At 42.6% G+C, this 16,295-nt stretch overlaps 2 protein-coding genes across 3 annotated transcripts; both read right to left on the bottom strand.

The window, feature by feature from the left end:
- Positions 1-154: 154 nt before the first annotated feature.
- Positions 155-1,931, bottom strand: LOC311505360 (glutathione-specific gamma-glutamylcyclotransferase 1-like). Its single transcript, XM_084568878.1, has 3 exons — positions 1,663-1,931; positions 1,524-1,559; positions 155-824 (listed from the first exon to the last, which is right to left on the bottom strand). Exons 1-3 carry the CDS (start codon positions 1,831-1,833, stop codon positions 411-413), a joined length of 621 nt encoding a protein of 206 aa, XP_084425004.1. The 5' UTR covers positions 1,834-1,931; the 3' UTR covers positions 155-410.
- A 1,654-nt stretch (positions 1,932-3,585) lies between these two features.
- Positions 3,586-10,183, bottom strand: LOC311505715 (delta-like protein 4; the record flags this gene model as incomplete). Of its 2 annotated transcripts, XM_084569438.1 has the most annotated exons (11): positions 9,782-10,183; positions 9,422-9,673; positions 8,870-8,927; positions 8,055-8,318; positions 7,278-7,338; positions 6,891-7,021; positions 6,600-6,769; positions 6,116-6,335; positions 5,298-6,030; positions 5,101-5,209; positions 3,586-5,007 (listed from the first exon to the last, which is right to left on the bottom strand). In XM_084569438.1, the coding sequence occupies exons 1-11, from the start codon at positions 9,833-9,835 to the stop codon at positions 5,002-5,004; spliced, it is 2,058 nt and encodes a 685-aa protein (XP_084425564.1). In that variant the 5' UTR covers positions 9,836-10,183. The 2 variants fall into 2 exon arrangements, with proteins under 2 accessions (XP_084425564.1, XP_084425563.1); XM_084569437.1 differs by lacking the exon at positions 3,586-5,007 and having other exon boundaries at positions 5,089-5,209.
- Between the last annotated feature and the right edge of the window lie 6,112 nt (positions 10,184-16,295).

Raw genomic sequence — 16,295 nt, 5'->3', positions numbered from 1 at the left:
GAACATGAGTGTGCATCAAGCATTCAACCGCAAACATAAATATATATATATGAGTGATGAACAGGGGGAGACTGGTTAAAACAGCCAAGAATAATAAGCCAGTTTTCCTCATACAGATTTTCTGTGTTTTTAATCAAATACATTAAAAAATATATACAATGTCATTTTATAACCAAAGTTTAAACATCATAAGATTAAAAAATAGAAGTCTGCTTCAGTTTGTGTACAGTATGTGGTATGGTGTGTGCAGTTTATATTTAAATAAGAAAAATTAGATGGTCAGAAGTAGAGTGTGATCCTCAAAATCTCTTTTAAGCACCAAATACCCTTAAACTTGTGCGACAGGACTTCATTTCCCATTACTCCCATATACAAATGTTTTTATGATACAGAGTGCATTGTGCAATCTTTTACATCACTCCCAGTGATGTTTGTTCGAGAGATTTAATCCCTCCACAGTCACGGAAAATGTTCAAAACAGCCGCCTCTATAGAGAAGAGGTGCTCGTCCTCCACCTCGGGACAGCAGCGCCTCATGAAGTCTGCCAGTCGGATCAGGTATTCAATGTTGTGGCCCGTGTTGCCGCTGCAGATGGCAATCTGGGCGGCAATCTCCTCGTCCGAGGCCGGGCCGAGGTAGATGGGGTTGTCAGACGTGGCGATGTAGACAAGGGCCAACAGTGGGTCCTGACCTTTCTCCTGGGAAATGAATTCCACCATCTCTGTTATGTAGCCCCCCAAGACAACCTCTCTCATATTCAGGTACTGGAAGGACTCTTCCACCTGGGACTCTGTCACTTCGTAGGCCACCCCCCATGTGCAAGCCTGTAGGGAAATACAAGATATATATTAGATATATATGGAGATATATAGTACATGTGAAGTGAAGTTAAAAAAGACAGGCATATTCTACTATCAAGTAAAGTGCGATCATGACTCACTGAATATAAACAGAAGTAAAAATAAAATTGAGACTAAGAATAAAGTCTTTTGTGGAAAGTTTGGGCGATGGATTAATCAAAGTGAGATGATAAAGTAGGGCATGATCAGACAAGTGGCAGACGCCTAATAAGAAAATCAAAAACGGGTTTTTTGGGATGATTCCTCTGTTTGTCATTTATGACTACTGTTGCATTTCCAACTGTTGTTTTGAGTCTCTTATAATAGTAAGATTACACAAAATATGAACAATTCTAATAGTTATTATAATATAATAATATAATAATTATAATAGTATTACACCATAAGGTGTAAAAACTCCTAACAACAGCTTGACACCAGTCAATATTTTACAATTCAATATGTGCAATATTTCTATCCGATTCTATTTCATTATTTATCTTTTATAGCTACTCTTTTTGCTCTTGTTATTTTTTATTCTGCATTTTCTGTAAGCTGTTGTAAACTGTTGTAATATTTTCCCCATTGTGGGACTAATAAAGGTTTTTCTTATTCTTATTTTTATTCTTATTACAGGATGCTGTTAACAGTGTCAAGTAGTTTCAAAACAAAACCAACACATACCTCTTGATCTTCCACCAGTGTGACCACTCGGCCTAGCTGTGGAGAGCAAATACAGTTTAATTAAACATTACAAGAAAATGGAAAACATTATCATCAAGGAAACATAACAGTGCATTCATTATTCTGAGACAACTCTCACCTTTTCCTTATCCCCTCGATAAAAATCATCTCCATGCCAGAACCGTCTCTTGTATCCTTTAATGTACCCGATTTTGCTTTTCTTGTATGAAAAACCTGGTTTCCACACCAAGGAGCCATATCCAAATATCCACATGCTGCTTTTCTGCTTAATAATTTCCTGGAGTTTCATTGTAGGCACTTATTTAAAAACGAGACAAAGGCTTCCAGGCCGCCTGTTAACAAGCAGCTGATGGTTTCCTGTTTTCAGCAACCATTCTAATGCATCTGCCTTACTGTCCCTGTTTCTCCCGGCGCACAAACACGTGTATTTGTTGTCCAGAGTCCGTCAGAGTGACAGGGGCTCGGCCAATTAAGTCTAAGAAGAGGCGGGGCTTAGCGATAAACCAATCAAAACACGTCTTGGTAGTGACTCTAACTTTCGGAGTTCCTGCGTATAGGAAAACAGACTCATCATTCTGCTCCGAAAATGAAAAGAAAAATAATAGATTTTAAATTGAACTGAACAATGTAACATATGAGCACACTGAACACATATATTTATTATTATTATTAGTATCATGGAGAAATATACTTTTTATCATAAATATAAAACCATGTCACCCCCTTTTAAAACTGTGACAACACCTAGTATACCCTGAAGTGTCAAACAGTCCGTGGTCATCCAGCAGGTAATCACATTACCTATAAATAGCCGGCACTGTTATATCTGTGCTCTCTTAAGCTCATTAGGTGTCTATGTTCTGAGGAGATGTGTCTAACACCATTGTGCCCATGCAGACTCAGACAATCAGGCAATACATGACCTCTAGGGAACATTTCTCTGTCTGTCTCTTCCTCTGTCTTATATGTCATGAGCTGAGAGGTAAAAAAAAAAGAAAAAAAAAAAGGAGAGAACTCATTTCTTGCAGCTTCAAACTAAACTTGCTGCCACCAAGTGGTTGTGAAAGTCATAGCTTTGTTATTGAGACTTCACACACCAACCTGATGCTCTATGATTAGCTGTTGGCTGAGGGGCTGTCTGTTTGCTAAGCTCATGCTACAAAAGTAAAAGTGTAGATTTTCCTCAAAAGCTTTGCGCCTTTTGTGTTGGATTTATTGGTGACTCTAAATTTAACTTAAGTTTGGCAGTTGTTGCCTGTTTTAGCTCTGAGATAGACTGGAGGCCTGTCCAGGGTGCAGTCTGCCTCTTGTCCCATGGGAGTTTGGTTAGGATGCAGCCACCTGCAACCATGTGGGATAAGGAGTTAAAGAGAATTGAAGGATGGATGGATGGATGGATGGATGGATGGATGGGTAGACCAGCGTTTCCTAACTCATTATCTGCTCTCCCCTAATAAGTGTTTCACTAAAGATCTGAGGTTGGCAAGATTATCAAAATTAGATTAAATTAAAGTGAAACACTTTCTGGAAATTCTGGGTTTACAAATATTTAATAGACTTTTTTTTACTATTTTTTTTGGTTCTCACTAAATACTAGCAGGCTGTTTAGAAGGCAGCACCACTGTGACCTCTCGACCTCTGTTACACAATTTTCAGTGAGTTTCGTCAGGTCAGCCAACAGCTAACCGACAAACTCATCCTGTCTGATCCTTGTTTTTTCCCCCTAGAACTGAAGCATCATTATTTTATGAATGAAGCAGCATGTCTGAGAAAGAGACAAAAAAAGGTCAAAAAATGGTCTTACTGAAGAAGAACAGGGCTGGACTTGGCCAGAGGGTGCGGGTGCAACCACTTTGGATGGCTGGGGTTAGTGTCAGAGAATGCATTATTGTAGCCTTCACACAGATAGAAACACAAGTTTATGTGTTTGCGTGACCGAGAGAGCTGGGCGGCTCGGCTTTTCTTAGAAACAAGTGGGCCTAAGTCCAAAGAAAAAAGGATTGTTTACCAGTGATCTAGACATACTGTACAGGAGGAGGAGTTAAGTTGAAAGACCACAAGGATTCTTTATTATCACATACAGATTCTTTAAATATATATCTTCTTGTCTGCGCATTTCCTTACATGGCTGCCAATTACATTGCTGTCCACTGAATGATTGCTAGCACATCACACCGACACAGATGTCACAGACATAGACGTGGAATCGCTAGGAAAGCTACCAGGCCAAATATGACTGCATCTATCTACAGACACTTCCACGCCAGCTGACACAGATCAAGTCTCTACATGATTCCATAACATTTAATTGAGGATCTCTATTCCACCACATGTACACTCAACCAGTGACAAACAAACAGTGTACCAGATATGTATTCCTTGTTTCTTCTTCTTCTTCTTCTTTCTTGTTTTTATAACAAATAATAAAACAACAAAAAACACTTTAAAAATAAATTCACCTTTTTTGGGGGCGTTCGACTTAAAAACAGATGTACAAGTCAATACTTCTAATCTCAACATATAAATATACAGTATATACAAAATAATCTTATAAAACATAGAAAGAGAAAGATCAGTGCTCCATATACTTAAATTACTAATGAAATACTAATCTTACAAAATAACATTATTGGTTCAGTAATTTTCATTGAAGGCGTCCTTGGTACGATAGTCACTTCATGTGTTTCTTTGTCTTCATTTAAGGGTGATCTTGCATAAAACAAGGCCTTATCATGAGCCTCCCTGCATGGCGCTTTAGCATATTGCATCTTTTGATCTTTAATTGTTACCTCCACGTCGCTGTGCAAAGGAATCAAGATAAGGCAGGGCATCTTAAATACATACATAAGGCTTTGTGATCTAGGCTGCATACATTCTTTATAAAAACGGATTTGATTTTACAAAACTGACCCCAAATATCCCTCACAAATGAACCGTTTTCAGTAGTTTTTGAGTCCTTTTTTTTTTTTTTTTCTTTTTTTTGATTTAATGCTAGTTTTTGTTTGCATAGCGCATTGCAGGTCACAGGGAACGGAAAAATCTGGCTCCCTCCACGGTCTCTCTGGCAGCAAGTTGATTAGTTTGATTGCCGATTACTGCGATTGCCTGGAGAGGAGCACATCACGATAGTCCTCTTCTTCTAATCAACGCGCAGGCACAAGCGTCTCGGCCCGTTGACCTCGGACAATCTTGGACGGAGCAGGAAAAGGGTCTGAGTCGGACAAAAAAAAAAAAGGCGCATCCACGAGCCAGGTTTGCTCATTATTTCCCCGCAGTCTTTACATTCTGGCGCAGGTTAGTAGCTTTAGTCCTATTGCATTCAGAGAGCACACGAGCTCCATCCAGTTATCAAGTTTTCAAGAGCAGCAACTTGCATTTAAATAAATCCCAGTCTCTACACACTTGTAAACAGTCCACAAGAAGTCCAATGTTGACAGTGAATAATATCTTCCATTTATTATACCTGGAAGAGGAGAAGATAATAAAAAAAAACCTCAGAAATAAGCTCAGCAAGAAATGCAGCATCATTTCAGGTAAAACAGATTTAAAAACTTACCTCAGTTGCAATGATGCATTCGTTTTTCTCCTCTCCTATTACAAAGACAGACTGGTACACTGAATCTCTGGAAGAATATATTGTAGATATTCTACACTCTGGCCTTTCACTGTAAAGAATACATACACCAAGTCAGACATAACATCAATACCATGTTAAAATCAATACTGACATTTAATCTCTTCCTCTGCTCTTACCTGTACATTCTACTCAAATGTTTTCTGTCTTCTATCGTCTTTTCACAGTTTTCATCTTTGTCCAGAAGGGACAGTTCGTCCTTGTACCCCGTGGAGGATTTATAGTCCAGGTGGTAGTGGTTGATGTATTTGTGATTAGACTTTTCCCTGGGACACTCCACCTCCAAATCCATCTTTTTATTAGTGTTCTTAAGCTCTAGAGTAGAGATGAGGTTCTCTTTCTGAAAGTCAGCTTTGGAGAGGTTGTTCATGGTCTCTGAGTCCTGCTCCTCACTCCTCTGCTTCTTGATGTGACGTATTACCACCACTGCCATGCAGAGAAGCACCAGCAAGGCCACCAGGCCCACACCCAGCATGATGGCTGCCACGTTCAGCTTGTCATTGTTTATGCTGGGACTGGGGGTGCTGGCTAAAGGTTTGCTGGAGTCCCGGCACTGGGGCCCGCTGAAATTAGCGGGGCAGGTGCAGGTGGGCCGGCCTTTGGCTCCGACGGTGCAGGTGCCACCGTTGAGGCACGGGTGAGAGGCGCAGCGGTCTGTGGGCTTGTCACAGCGGCGACCCGTGTACCCAGGTGGGCAGGTGCAGGTGTAGTCGTTAATGCGGTCTACGCAGGTGGAGCCGTTCGCACATGGGTTACTGGCACACTCGTTGATGTTGATCTCACAGCGCTGTCCTGTGAAGCCCGAGCGACAGCTGCACAGTCCGAGGTTACCGTGACCCACACAATGTCCACCTACGTGAAGCATTACAGATTCATTTTAATGCACGTACACATAAAGTGTAGAATTACTTTAGACGCAATAAAACGGATGTATTACCATTTGTGCATTGCAGCGAGGTACATTTATCCATTTTCTTCTCACAGTTGAGTCCAGTGTATCCCGCTGGACACTCGCATATGTAACTGTGCCCGTTATCCCTCTCTTTGCACTTGCCACCGTGGAAGCACGGCGTGTCTGCGCAAGTCAGCATCTTGTGCTTACACTGCGGCCCTTCAAACCCATGCAGGCACACACACCTATAGCCGTTCTCAGAGTCCTGCAGGGGGAAAAGAAGTTTGAAGTTTATCAAAAAGCTCTGTGTCAAATGTTTTATTTTATCATATCCTGTTCATGACTGCCCCAACGAACCCCCATTATCCTTCGCCTGAATTCTATTTACAGTACGTGGTCTGTGAACTGGGTCATCTACTGACTTGACAATCGATAGCATCCTCCTGGACAAGGCAGATAGACCGACGCAAAAACAAAAACAGGAAGGCCTGTGTTGTGGGAAAGGAGAGAGAGAGACTTCCGGACTCACCAGGCAGTGGCCTCCGTTGTGGCAGGGCTGGCTGTCACACTCCCTGACCTCCGAGTCACAGTTAACTCCAGTGAAGCCCGGCAGGCAGGCGCAGGTGTAGCTGCCCTGGCCCGTATTCAAACACGTGGCCCCGTTGGCACAGGGCTTGTGATGGGTGCAGTAGTTCAGATCTGTAAACAAACGGGCGAAAACATTACTAACGGAACCAAAGTGAGTAATGGAACCTCACTTTAAGCAACATCTAATCCAGGTTCTTTCCTCTGCACTATTCATTCAGATAAGGTCGCACACCTTGGTCACAAAAGATGCCTCCCCAGCCTTCTTTGCAGGTGCACTGCCACGGCTCTTTACAGGTACCATGTTTACAGGTAGGATGGAGTTTACACACATCACAAAAGAGTCCCTGCCAGCCGTCTCTGCATCTGTCCACACAGAAAAGAAAACACGACAGTTAGCCCAGGCAGAACATTCATGTTACAAACACAAGAAATAAGAAAACCTAAAGAAAAAGTGCATAATTTACTTTATGTGTTCTATCAAAGCCCTGTGGCGTGAAAACATTTCACAGAAGACCATGTTTTCCCACCCTTATTGAATTATTTTGTCTCAAAATGTTAATTCTTAGCATTTTGTGAATCCCTACATTCTAATTCAGTTTGTTATAGAGTGAATACTCACTTGCACTCTCCAGGTAACGTGCAGTTTCCATTCATTTCATTGCAGCCTTCCAAACAGATAGCTGTAAAAACAAATGAATGAATATTTAATTATTAGGCTATATTTACAAAAACTATTAACGAGTTTCATCACCAATAAATGCGTCCTTCCCTTCCCTGACCAATTCCAATTCAGTTTAAACTCGTGTGCCGTGTGTGACATTGATTGTGCACGCTCTCGCGCCGTTTAACGGGTGGCTGGACCGCAGCAGATGCTCGCTCTGAGAAAAGCGGGACAGCTGCCCCCATTGTTGTCGGTGGACGGTTCGAGCCCCGTTAGCAGCTGCTGTTTCTACCCCGCCTCAACAATGGAGGCCGCAGTTTAGTGGCGCGTGGCGGGCGATAATGCCGCGATTAACCCCGACGCGTGCTGGTGAGCGACCACCGCCCTGGATTTAAACCGCACGCGAGCTGAGGGAAAGCGCAAGTCGAGGCCTGTCCTCGAATTTCCGGCGTGTCACACAGAAAACACACACCTGTGATCGTGTAACAGGTAGTTTAAATATTTATATTAATATTAAACATTTTTTTAAAACCTTAAAAGTGTCCATAATAACGTTTAATAGCTACAGCATTCGTACCCGGAATAATTAAAAAATAAATTAAAATGAGGTTAAATATATTCAAACTTCACGCGCTATCAAGCCCAACTCTCGTTTGAAATCTGACTTATCGCGACATTTTTTTTAAGTGACAAACAAAGAAAAGTGTCCATATGGTGTCTTTTACTATTGCTTACGTTCTTGGCAGTATTGTCCCTTCCATCCCGGTAGACAGGCTTTTTGCCCGTCGGGCTTGCAGGTGTAGTGGCCAAAATGGTCGTCTCTCGGAGTGCACATTATGGAACAAGTGTCCCCGTAGTAATTTTCATTGCAGATGAACCGGTATGAGTACCTTAGCTCCGTCTGCGTCCCGCTCTGCACATCCTGGGACCACTCATGCCCTATTCCCAAATGTCTTTGGATGGCAAAAGAGCTAATCAAGAAATCGGGGTTGGTGGTAACTGTGGAGAAAAAAAATGAAAAGGAAAACATCCCGTTTTAGTCACTTTAAAGCAGAGTCACACGAAGCATGATTTTAAATGTTCTCTGTGGTGTAATTAATTCATCTAGCAATTATTCATTTAAAACAATACACAATCTGAGTACTGAAATTTCCTCTTTCCTTCACATATTACAATTGTTATGAATGTTCTAACAGAAAAGGTGTAAAATCCAGGAAAAGGCTGTCAAGGGGACTTTTTTTTTTCTTTTCTTTTTTGGCAAGGTTTCATTTTCTCACTCAAGTCGTGTACACTTTCCCATGCATGCCAAAAATAAATCAAGGGAAGTGCGATTGTGTTGGAGGGGTTTGATTGTAAAGGATTGTCGTGTGAGTCACAAGGCATCCTCATAAACACGAAGCGGTGACGCTTAACGCCAGATACATTTGCCAGCACTTAACAGCAAGGGGTTACTGATTATAAATGTGGGATAGGTTAAAGAAGCAGCGTGAGGCCGCACACAGGCGCCTTGTCTCCCTCTAGTGGCGGAGACGCGGCTTGTCTCTGCTCACCTCCAGGCTGATCCGCTGCAGGAGAATACCAGGCTTCAATAAGTAACGAGAAATCTCCCTGTGAAGATGAAAATAGGACATAAACTTCATTCAGTTATTTGTTAATATATTTGTTTTCTTGACTGAAATAGTAATACTTGGATCCTGAAAAGAATTCCAATATAATAAACGAGTAAATAATCCACCACTCAGACAGTATTATAATGGGTGCTGCCATAATTGCACCGTTTTCTCTTTCTTTACGAATATAGTTTTAATGACACTAAAAACTATCTACTGGATTTAAAATGTATATTTATATATGGCATCAAAATATCAGCATAATTATCAGTGCATAATATCAGTGCAACAGTGTGTCTATTTTCAACATAATGTCTTTCGCAGGAAATTGGATTTTCTTTTTCTTATTTTTTCAATTCTAAAATGAAAATATATTTTCATTGTAAGATATGTGAACATCGTATTAAATGTTATCTTTATGTAAATGGTTAGTGTCAGCGTAAAAAAAAAAAAAAAAAAAAAAAAAGCCGATAGTGGGACAGGTGCTCCTACCGGCCAGGTGTAATTGAGCGGCAGACGCAGCCTGGCGTCCTGCTGGATGCTGAACGAGTCGGTGCCCAGAACAGGCGTGGTGGCTTTGCCAAATATGCAGTTTCCAGGAGACACCTCCGTCTGGAAGTTCTTCAAACACACCTTGAAATAAGTCCTGCAGCCGGCCATGCTGCAGCTGAGTCCATTTGCCAGCAAACCTTTAGAATTTTGAAAACGATGGAGCTCTATCTCGAACACACCTGATCCCAAAACCTGAAAGGAAATGAACAGGGAGCACAGAATAGTAATGCATGCTATTTCTTTTTCTTTTTTTTGAAATAACTAGTTCCTAATGTAAAGATAATTTATATGTGTATATACCTGAGTAAATAATGTTATAACTATTGCGAGGATAGAGGCGAACCAAACGGCCATCCTTTAGAGTTTTATGTGCGTATCCTTAAAAAATCAGTTTGTCCTCCCACCAAATAACGCTCCTATTCCAATAGTGGCGATCGAAAAAAAAAAGAGTGGTGGTGAAACAAAGTGATCAGAATAAATATAATCCTTCTTCCAAAGCCCGTAGGACAAGATCCAGCTCCGCAATCCGTATCCAGAAGAAGAAGTTGGAAAAGACCGAGTTATCCAGTGCTTGAGGTTAGACTAATATCAGTAACGTCAATATCCACAAGTGAGTCATTCTGCGGTCTTTATGTTGCCCATCCATCGTGCCGGTCTGGTGTTGTTTGAGTTTGCTGTGCTGATGCGGGTCTTGCGTTGCAGACAGTGATGTGAGCATGTGGCGGAGCATCAGCGCATAGTGACTCCCAGTGAAGGATGTTTGACGTCCCTCCCAGTTTATATACCACCGTGTAGTGTCATTACTGACAATGTCAGTCACTAAACGCCGCCCACTCTCCCCTCCACTTTTTTTTTCTTTTTTTTCCTGCTTGGATTATCATCAGCATGCAATTTAAATTCTCTTCTCATATACCTGCTTGCAAAAAAAAATTACTTTACGCGCAGATTGTTTATCCCTGAACCAAAAGATAAAAATGAAACAAAAAACGCAAGTACACGCAAAACCAAATTGTTCTCATTTATTGTAATAATATAAATTAAACCTACGGGTCTATAAAGATGCTCTGTTGGCCAGCAGAGACAGGACCCTCCCCAGAAACACTGCGTTATAACAAAATCTGTCTTCAGGGGTCACCGATTGTGCGCCTCCGCGTGTCTTCTGTGCCTCCGCGTGTCTTCTGTGCCTCTTGGATTTCTGACCTCTCGGCCTCCTTTCTTGTCCCTCCTGTTTATTTTAGAAGATGGGGGTGGGAGATAGCTCCATGTATGATAATGGATTTACAATGTAAACACAACGTGTCGCTCATAAATCAGCTGAGGAACCCGCGCCTCAGAAACAAAACTGGCGCGCAACCGAGTAAAAAAAAAGTCGTCCTGGACTGTATTCTAAAGCGCTGAAAATAATATTGCGTTCAAATATTTACACACACGCTTCAGCTAGACCTTATTGATCACTATCATTTGGTAGTTATCAATTATATAAGGATAGACAAACAGCCACATGCTGTGCTGAGCATAGAGGAAGGAAAGGGGAACATATATGTTTATTATTCTTTATAAAATGTCTGCAAGTATTCAGGAACTTTATTTCACAACCCACAATGCTCCCAAATGAAAGTGTGCTTTGTATAAATTAAGTCCTAACAGTGTTTGTTGAACTAACATCCACTTGAGCCAGTTGGAAAAACATTTTCCTCCTTTCAAGTGTATGAATAATTGTTCCAAGAGGGGAAAGAAAAATGAACTCAAAAGAGTATATGAAAGCTGGTGAGTAAATAAATTAAAGCGCCATATGCATTTTTTTTTTTAAAAAATTGTTGTTATCACATGTAAACTCACGCTGGGTACAGGCATTGTTACCTTTATCACCCCTGCAGCAGGCCGACTCGTCTGGGAGGATTTACAGTGAGGGAACAGGATTTAGGAGCTGTTCCCTAGCCACAAAGGTGTGTGGCCGAGCAGCTCTCCTGCCGAGATGACTTCATCTCCAACCAAACCCCCACCTCTGACTTATGGGTTTGAGGTTCCACTTTACGGCAGAGACAATGGACTATTGAGTCTGGAGCAGTGTGAGTAAGAGGCCCGGACATCTCACACCTCTGCCGTATTGAAGCATTCAGCGTTCCCACCATTGACTGAACTGCACGGATCCTGGATCAGTGCAGCTCTTGTGCATTCTTGTTCTGCTTTATGTCTAATAATGGCTTTAATTCGCTTATCTGCGAGACATCTCAATAGTTTACGCGGCTGCCGCAGACTCCAGAGCCTCATCAGTCTCTCTGTGTATACGTGGGTATAGTAATGGTGCCCCTACCCTCCCTTCATACACGTCAAAACATCCATACACTTTAATATTTGATGGCCCACGGTTAAGGTTTCTGCAGCTTAGGTTTCAATTCCTTGTAAAGAAACTGGACGGTGCTAAACAAGCAGTGAAGCTTGGAATGGTGCAGCAAAACACTGGCTTGGATCAGATACGGAGAAGCGTCTCTCTGGTGATGCACTTACCAGGCATTCTTAATATTTACATATTAATCTCCTGAGATCTTATCGCTGTTTTTATATTATTATTATTATGTAAATAGACAGAACGACCTGGCCTGAATTAATAAGATATTCCATAGCCATATGGGTTATTTACTCTTGGCCAATTCAAACAATAATCTGCCCGGGTCTTTTCTGCTGCGTTGCTCTAGAATAAACACGGCCTTGGAAACAGACGCCGGCCCACAGCGGTTCCATCTGCAGCCTTGTATAGGACATCATTTTTCTTTGTGACAGTGTTTTGTAAAGCTGACTCCTGATTGTTCTTCTCAGCTGGCATCCGAGCCCTGAAAATAACATTTTGATTGGGAAATGAAGAGGTATGAAAGTGCTTTTTTGGAGTCTTAATAGGCAAGTTGCTGTTGATGAGAAGCTGTGATGTAGCTATTTGGTTCTTTGGCAGGCAGACGCTTGCTCCCAGGAATGCCTGCTCATAAGTTAGAGACTTTAAGAAGATGTTTGAAATCTCATCAGTCAAAATAAAAATCGTCTAAACCAGCCGGGCATGCTCTGTTTTGGCTTTTGCTGCACACTTATTCTAAATGTCTGACAGTAGTCGCACCAACATACTGTTGATACTAATTATTTCCAAAACACACAAAGATTATTGTGTCCCTCATGAATATAGCAGGGATCAAAGACCTTCTGAAATTAAACCGTCCTCTGCTAAATGCCAATACATATTTACTGGTAATTCACCCTGAAGAGCGCGTGAACTGTAAACCTTCTGACAGCAACACCTTACGACAGAGACACGTGAAAGCGTCAAGTGCCGTGTGATGCCGCGTTAAGATCCTGGCATCACAGACTGATTCGACCACTTTCTCCTCTTTTTCCCTGCGAGGCCTGACGTGGGCCTGCTCCTGTAGTGTATCAACAGCCCGGGCGAGTGCAATAGAAAATTAGCTACAGTGCTAACAGATGGCGCCTTTTTAGCTCAAGAAATCTGCCCCGTTTAATGCGCGGCAGTTTAACACTTCTTTACAGCGCATTTGATCTCCGTGCCCCACAATCTGTCCGGCCAATCAATGGGGCTTTTGATGTGCCCTGCCAAAGGGTCTGAGGCGTCTGAGCACGACGCCCTGGGAGGAGAAATCACCTGCTGTCGCAATTAGAAAGACAAGGGGTGTTTTCATTCTCTCACAGCACCATGCTGTCCTGTCTCAACTTAATGCTCCCTAGAGATAAAGAAAATAAGCATTTGTTTCTACTATAATTGTAGAAAGTTTATCGTGGGTGTAGGACGTGAGAGAATTTCCAGATTTTATGCCTTATGCCAAGGATTATATATTGAATTTCCCTCTGTTGAGGAGGAAGCATGATTGTGCTTGTCCACAGTTAGCTGCTTTGACACATGATTTAAAGCTCAACTTCCGGGCCTAATATAATTTAATGCGTCACTTCTGGACCTAAAACGGATTTCTAATCAGCTTCTGCATATCTTTGCGAGCTTTTCAACACATGTCGTAAATTACCCAGCGTAAAAGTCGCGAACAATGTCTGTTTTCACTCCGTTCAACCCTTCAGCTTCAATCCAAAGCCCCTGACATTGCGGTTGCCTGTTTAATAAGAGGCCTCGGGCTGTTGTGGAACTTTCCAGCAGCCCTCTTTCGGTGCTGTTGACAAAACACGGCCGTGTCAGCACTCCTCCACCCTTACAATGCAACCAACAACACACTTTCCTCACTGACGCCATGCGTGCAGGTGTCACTGCATCTGAGTGAAGATTTGGGGCTGTCGAAAAGACGACTGGTGGGTGGTGCCACCCAGGCACCACTGACTCTATGCACGGCCCAACAGGACGCATTGAAGTGTGTACATTTGGTCAGAGTGATCAAAAAATGTGTGAGAAAAGCTATGTTATTTTTCCTTCTGTGTCAGATAAACGCCGTAGATGTGCCGTAGATACAGCGTCGCTTCTGATGTGCACCTCTCCAGAAACGTTACTACATGTTGAGGCTCTGACTGAGTTAGGAACCCCTGCACCTCCGCTGTTCTGGCAGTTGTGCCACAAGTGTCTTTTGCTGGGTCATGGGCTCGATTGCCTTAATAAAAAGCATGGACAGAGAGGCCTGTGAGTCCCTTTCACAAGCATGTTTAGCATGTGTAGCATAAACCATTTATCTTTGTAACTAATGGTCAAACTGGGTTGTAACACATCACTGACTGGTCAACAATGCATCTCCTCAACCAGATGTTGCACAAGTACAGAAAACTCGTTCTTGTTTTGCTTCCCAAACATCATCTACTCGGGCGTCAACTGTTGTTCAGCATTTATTAGCTTCAACTCATGAGCTGCTTCGTTCCAGCCAAAACTGTTTGAAGAACACAGGGAAACTCAACACAGATGACTAACGTTTTAGTTCTGTAATTAAAGAACCACGCGATCATACCAGCACGCAAGTAAGAATGCTTACAATGACGCCAATCACGTAGGCGTAGGATCGGTGCAGATTGGTTGCAGAAGTATAAACTAAGCTCAACAGCTGTTGGTGTCCTAGTATGCTACAAGGAAGACTCTACCCCCTCGATGCTTCATATTGATCCAAACAGACCTCCTCCACCTTTGACACATAAGAAAAGTCAGCAGGGACCTTGGGCATCGCCGCATCTGTCCCTTAAGCTAAACAACGTCATATCCTGCCACATCTTAGCAGATGCATTTCCCTTTTATATAGCCTCCTCCCGCCGTTGCTGTTTTTGCCGCACTCGAACAGAAAATAAACGAAGGACACTCCCAGGCACATCACATGAAAGCCAAACATGTTTTTGTGTCCAAGCAATTCTTGAGTAATTACCAGTACGAGGCTATGTGTATGTGTGTGTGTTTGTGTGTGGGAGGGGGGGAAGAAGCTACTGTAGCCTTGAGGAAATCCTCCCTCGCCAGAGTCAAAGCATCATTGCCATATTCGAGACAAAACCACACAGCAGGAAGAGGAAAGAGATAAAAGGAGGTGAGGGAAGAGCGTGCTGGTGTGAAGAGGGCTGTTAAAACCACACCAGTTAGCCAGTCAGGGCGATCAGTCTGGGAGTATGAATGATTCCCTAGTCTGCAATTCACACGCTACCTACCTGTCAGTAGTAGGTGTGAACAGGTGCTTTTTATTTATGTCGGTTTTGGCACCACATACAGTATGCACCACAGGAGTCTCAAATGGCTCATATTGATTTTTGAAGTTGCCCCTCAGCTTTGAGATGTGGGAAATTTCCATGAAGCTAATATTAATCTTCAAAATTGCAAGCAGTTCTGGCCTCAGTGTCACCGTAGGGGAAATTCACTGTAATCACTGATCACCATCAGCATGATTAGTGTCTAGTAATTTCACCTTGGCGTGTGAACACTGTTAGATGTCGTGATGTGGCGTGATAAGGAGCTGTGGTCCTGGTTTAATTATCCAGACACTTAATGATCTCTTATCTGTTGTTTTTCCTCCACTTCCTGAGCGGAGGGCACATGACCCCTACAGCACACTACACTTTATTATTGTTTATTTATATATAGGAATATTCTAGGAGCGTCCGTTGTTTTTTCCTCTCAAATTCCGAGTTTTTCCTTTTGGTTTAGTTTCCTACCTTTGCTTCCGCTTTCATGAACAGAGGTTCTTGGGAACGTGTTGTGCTGCTGTGTGTAGGGAGTGTCTTCTTGGAATGTAAGAACTTACAGAAGTACGTTCATGAGCCACAACATTAAAACCACAAACCAGTGAGCTGAAAAACACTGATGATCTCATGACTATTTAATGTTCTTCTGGGAAACCTGGGTTCTGGCATTTATGTAGATGGACCGTCACCTGAACAAGCACACCACCATGGCAACGACAAGGGGTCCTTACTTGCGTCCTGGTGCCATATGTTCTACAGCAAAGCAATGCACATGTGTCCAGCCATCCACGTGATGAAGAAGAAAACGTGATTCATCAGACTATGGTCACCCCCTTCCATTGCGCCGTGGTCCAGTTTTAAAGCTCGTTGTAGGTGCTTTCTGCGGTGGAGAGGGGTCAACATGGGCACCCTGACTGGCCTGAGGGTACACAGCCCCATATAAATGACTCCTTTCCATCAGAACCAGCCCTGGCCGCCCATAACCCTGCCGCAGGTTCACCACTATTCCTTCCTTGGACCACCTTTGATATGTTCTGACCACCGACACCCCACACCAGGAGGTGCGATCAAAGGTTGCCCATTGTCTAAATTGCTCAAATCCAATCTAACACATCAAGTTTGAGAACAAAATATTCACTTGCTGCATGATATATCCCACCCGCTGACA

This window comes from Chelon labrosus, assembly GCF_963514085.1.
Source record: "Chelon labrosus genome assembly, chromosome: 20".
Taxonomy (NCBI): Eukaryota; Metazoa; Chordata; class Actinopteri; order Mugiliformes; family Mugilidae; genus Chelon; species Chelon labrosus.
The sequence above is the reverse complement of the archived record's forward strand: the minus strand, read 5'-3'. Positions and strand labels throughout refer to the sequence as shown.

Coding starts and splice junctions, on each gene's coding strand:
- LOC311505360 (XM_084568878.1), bottom strand. CDS start 1,833: ATGAAACTCCAGGAAATTATTAAGCAGAAAAGCAGCATGTGGATATTT. Junction 1,560..1,662: donor ATCGAGGGGATAAGGAAAAG/GTGAGAGTTGTC, acceptor TGCTCTCCACAG/CTAGGCCGAGTGGTCACACT. Junction 825..1,523: donor CACTGGTGGAAGATCAAGAG/GTATGTGTTGGT, acceptor ATTTCCCTACAG/GCTTGCACATGGGGGGTGGC.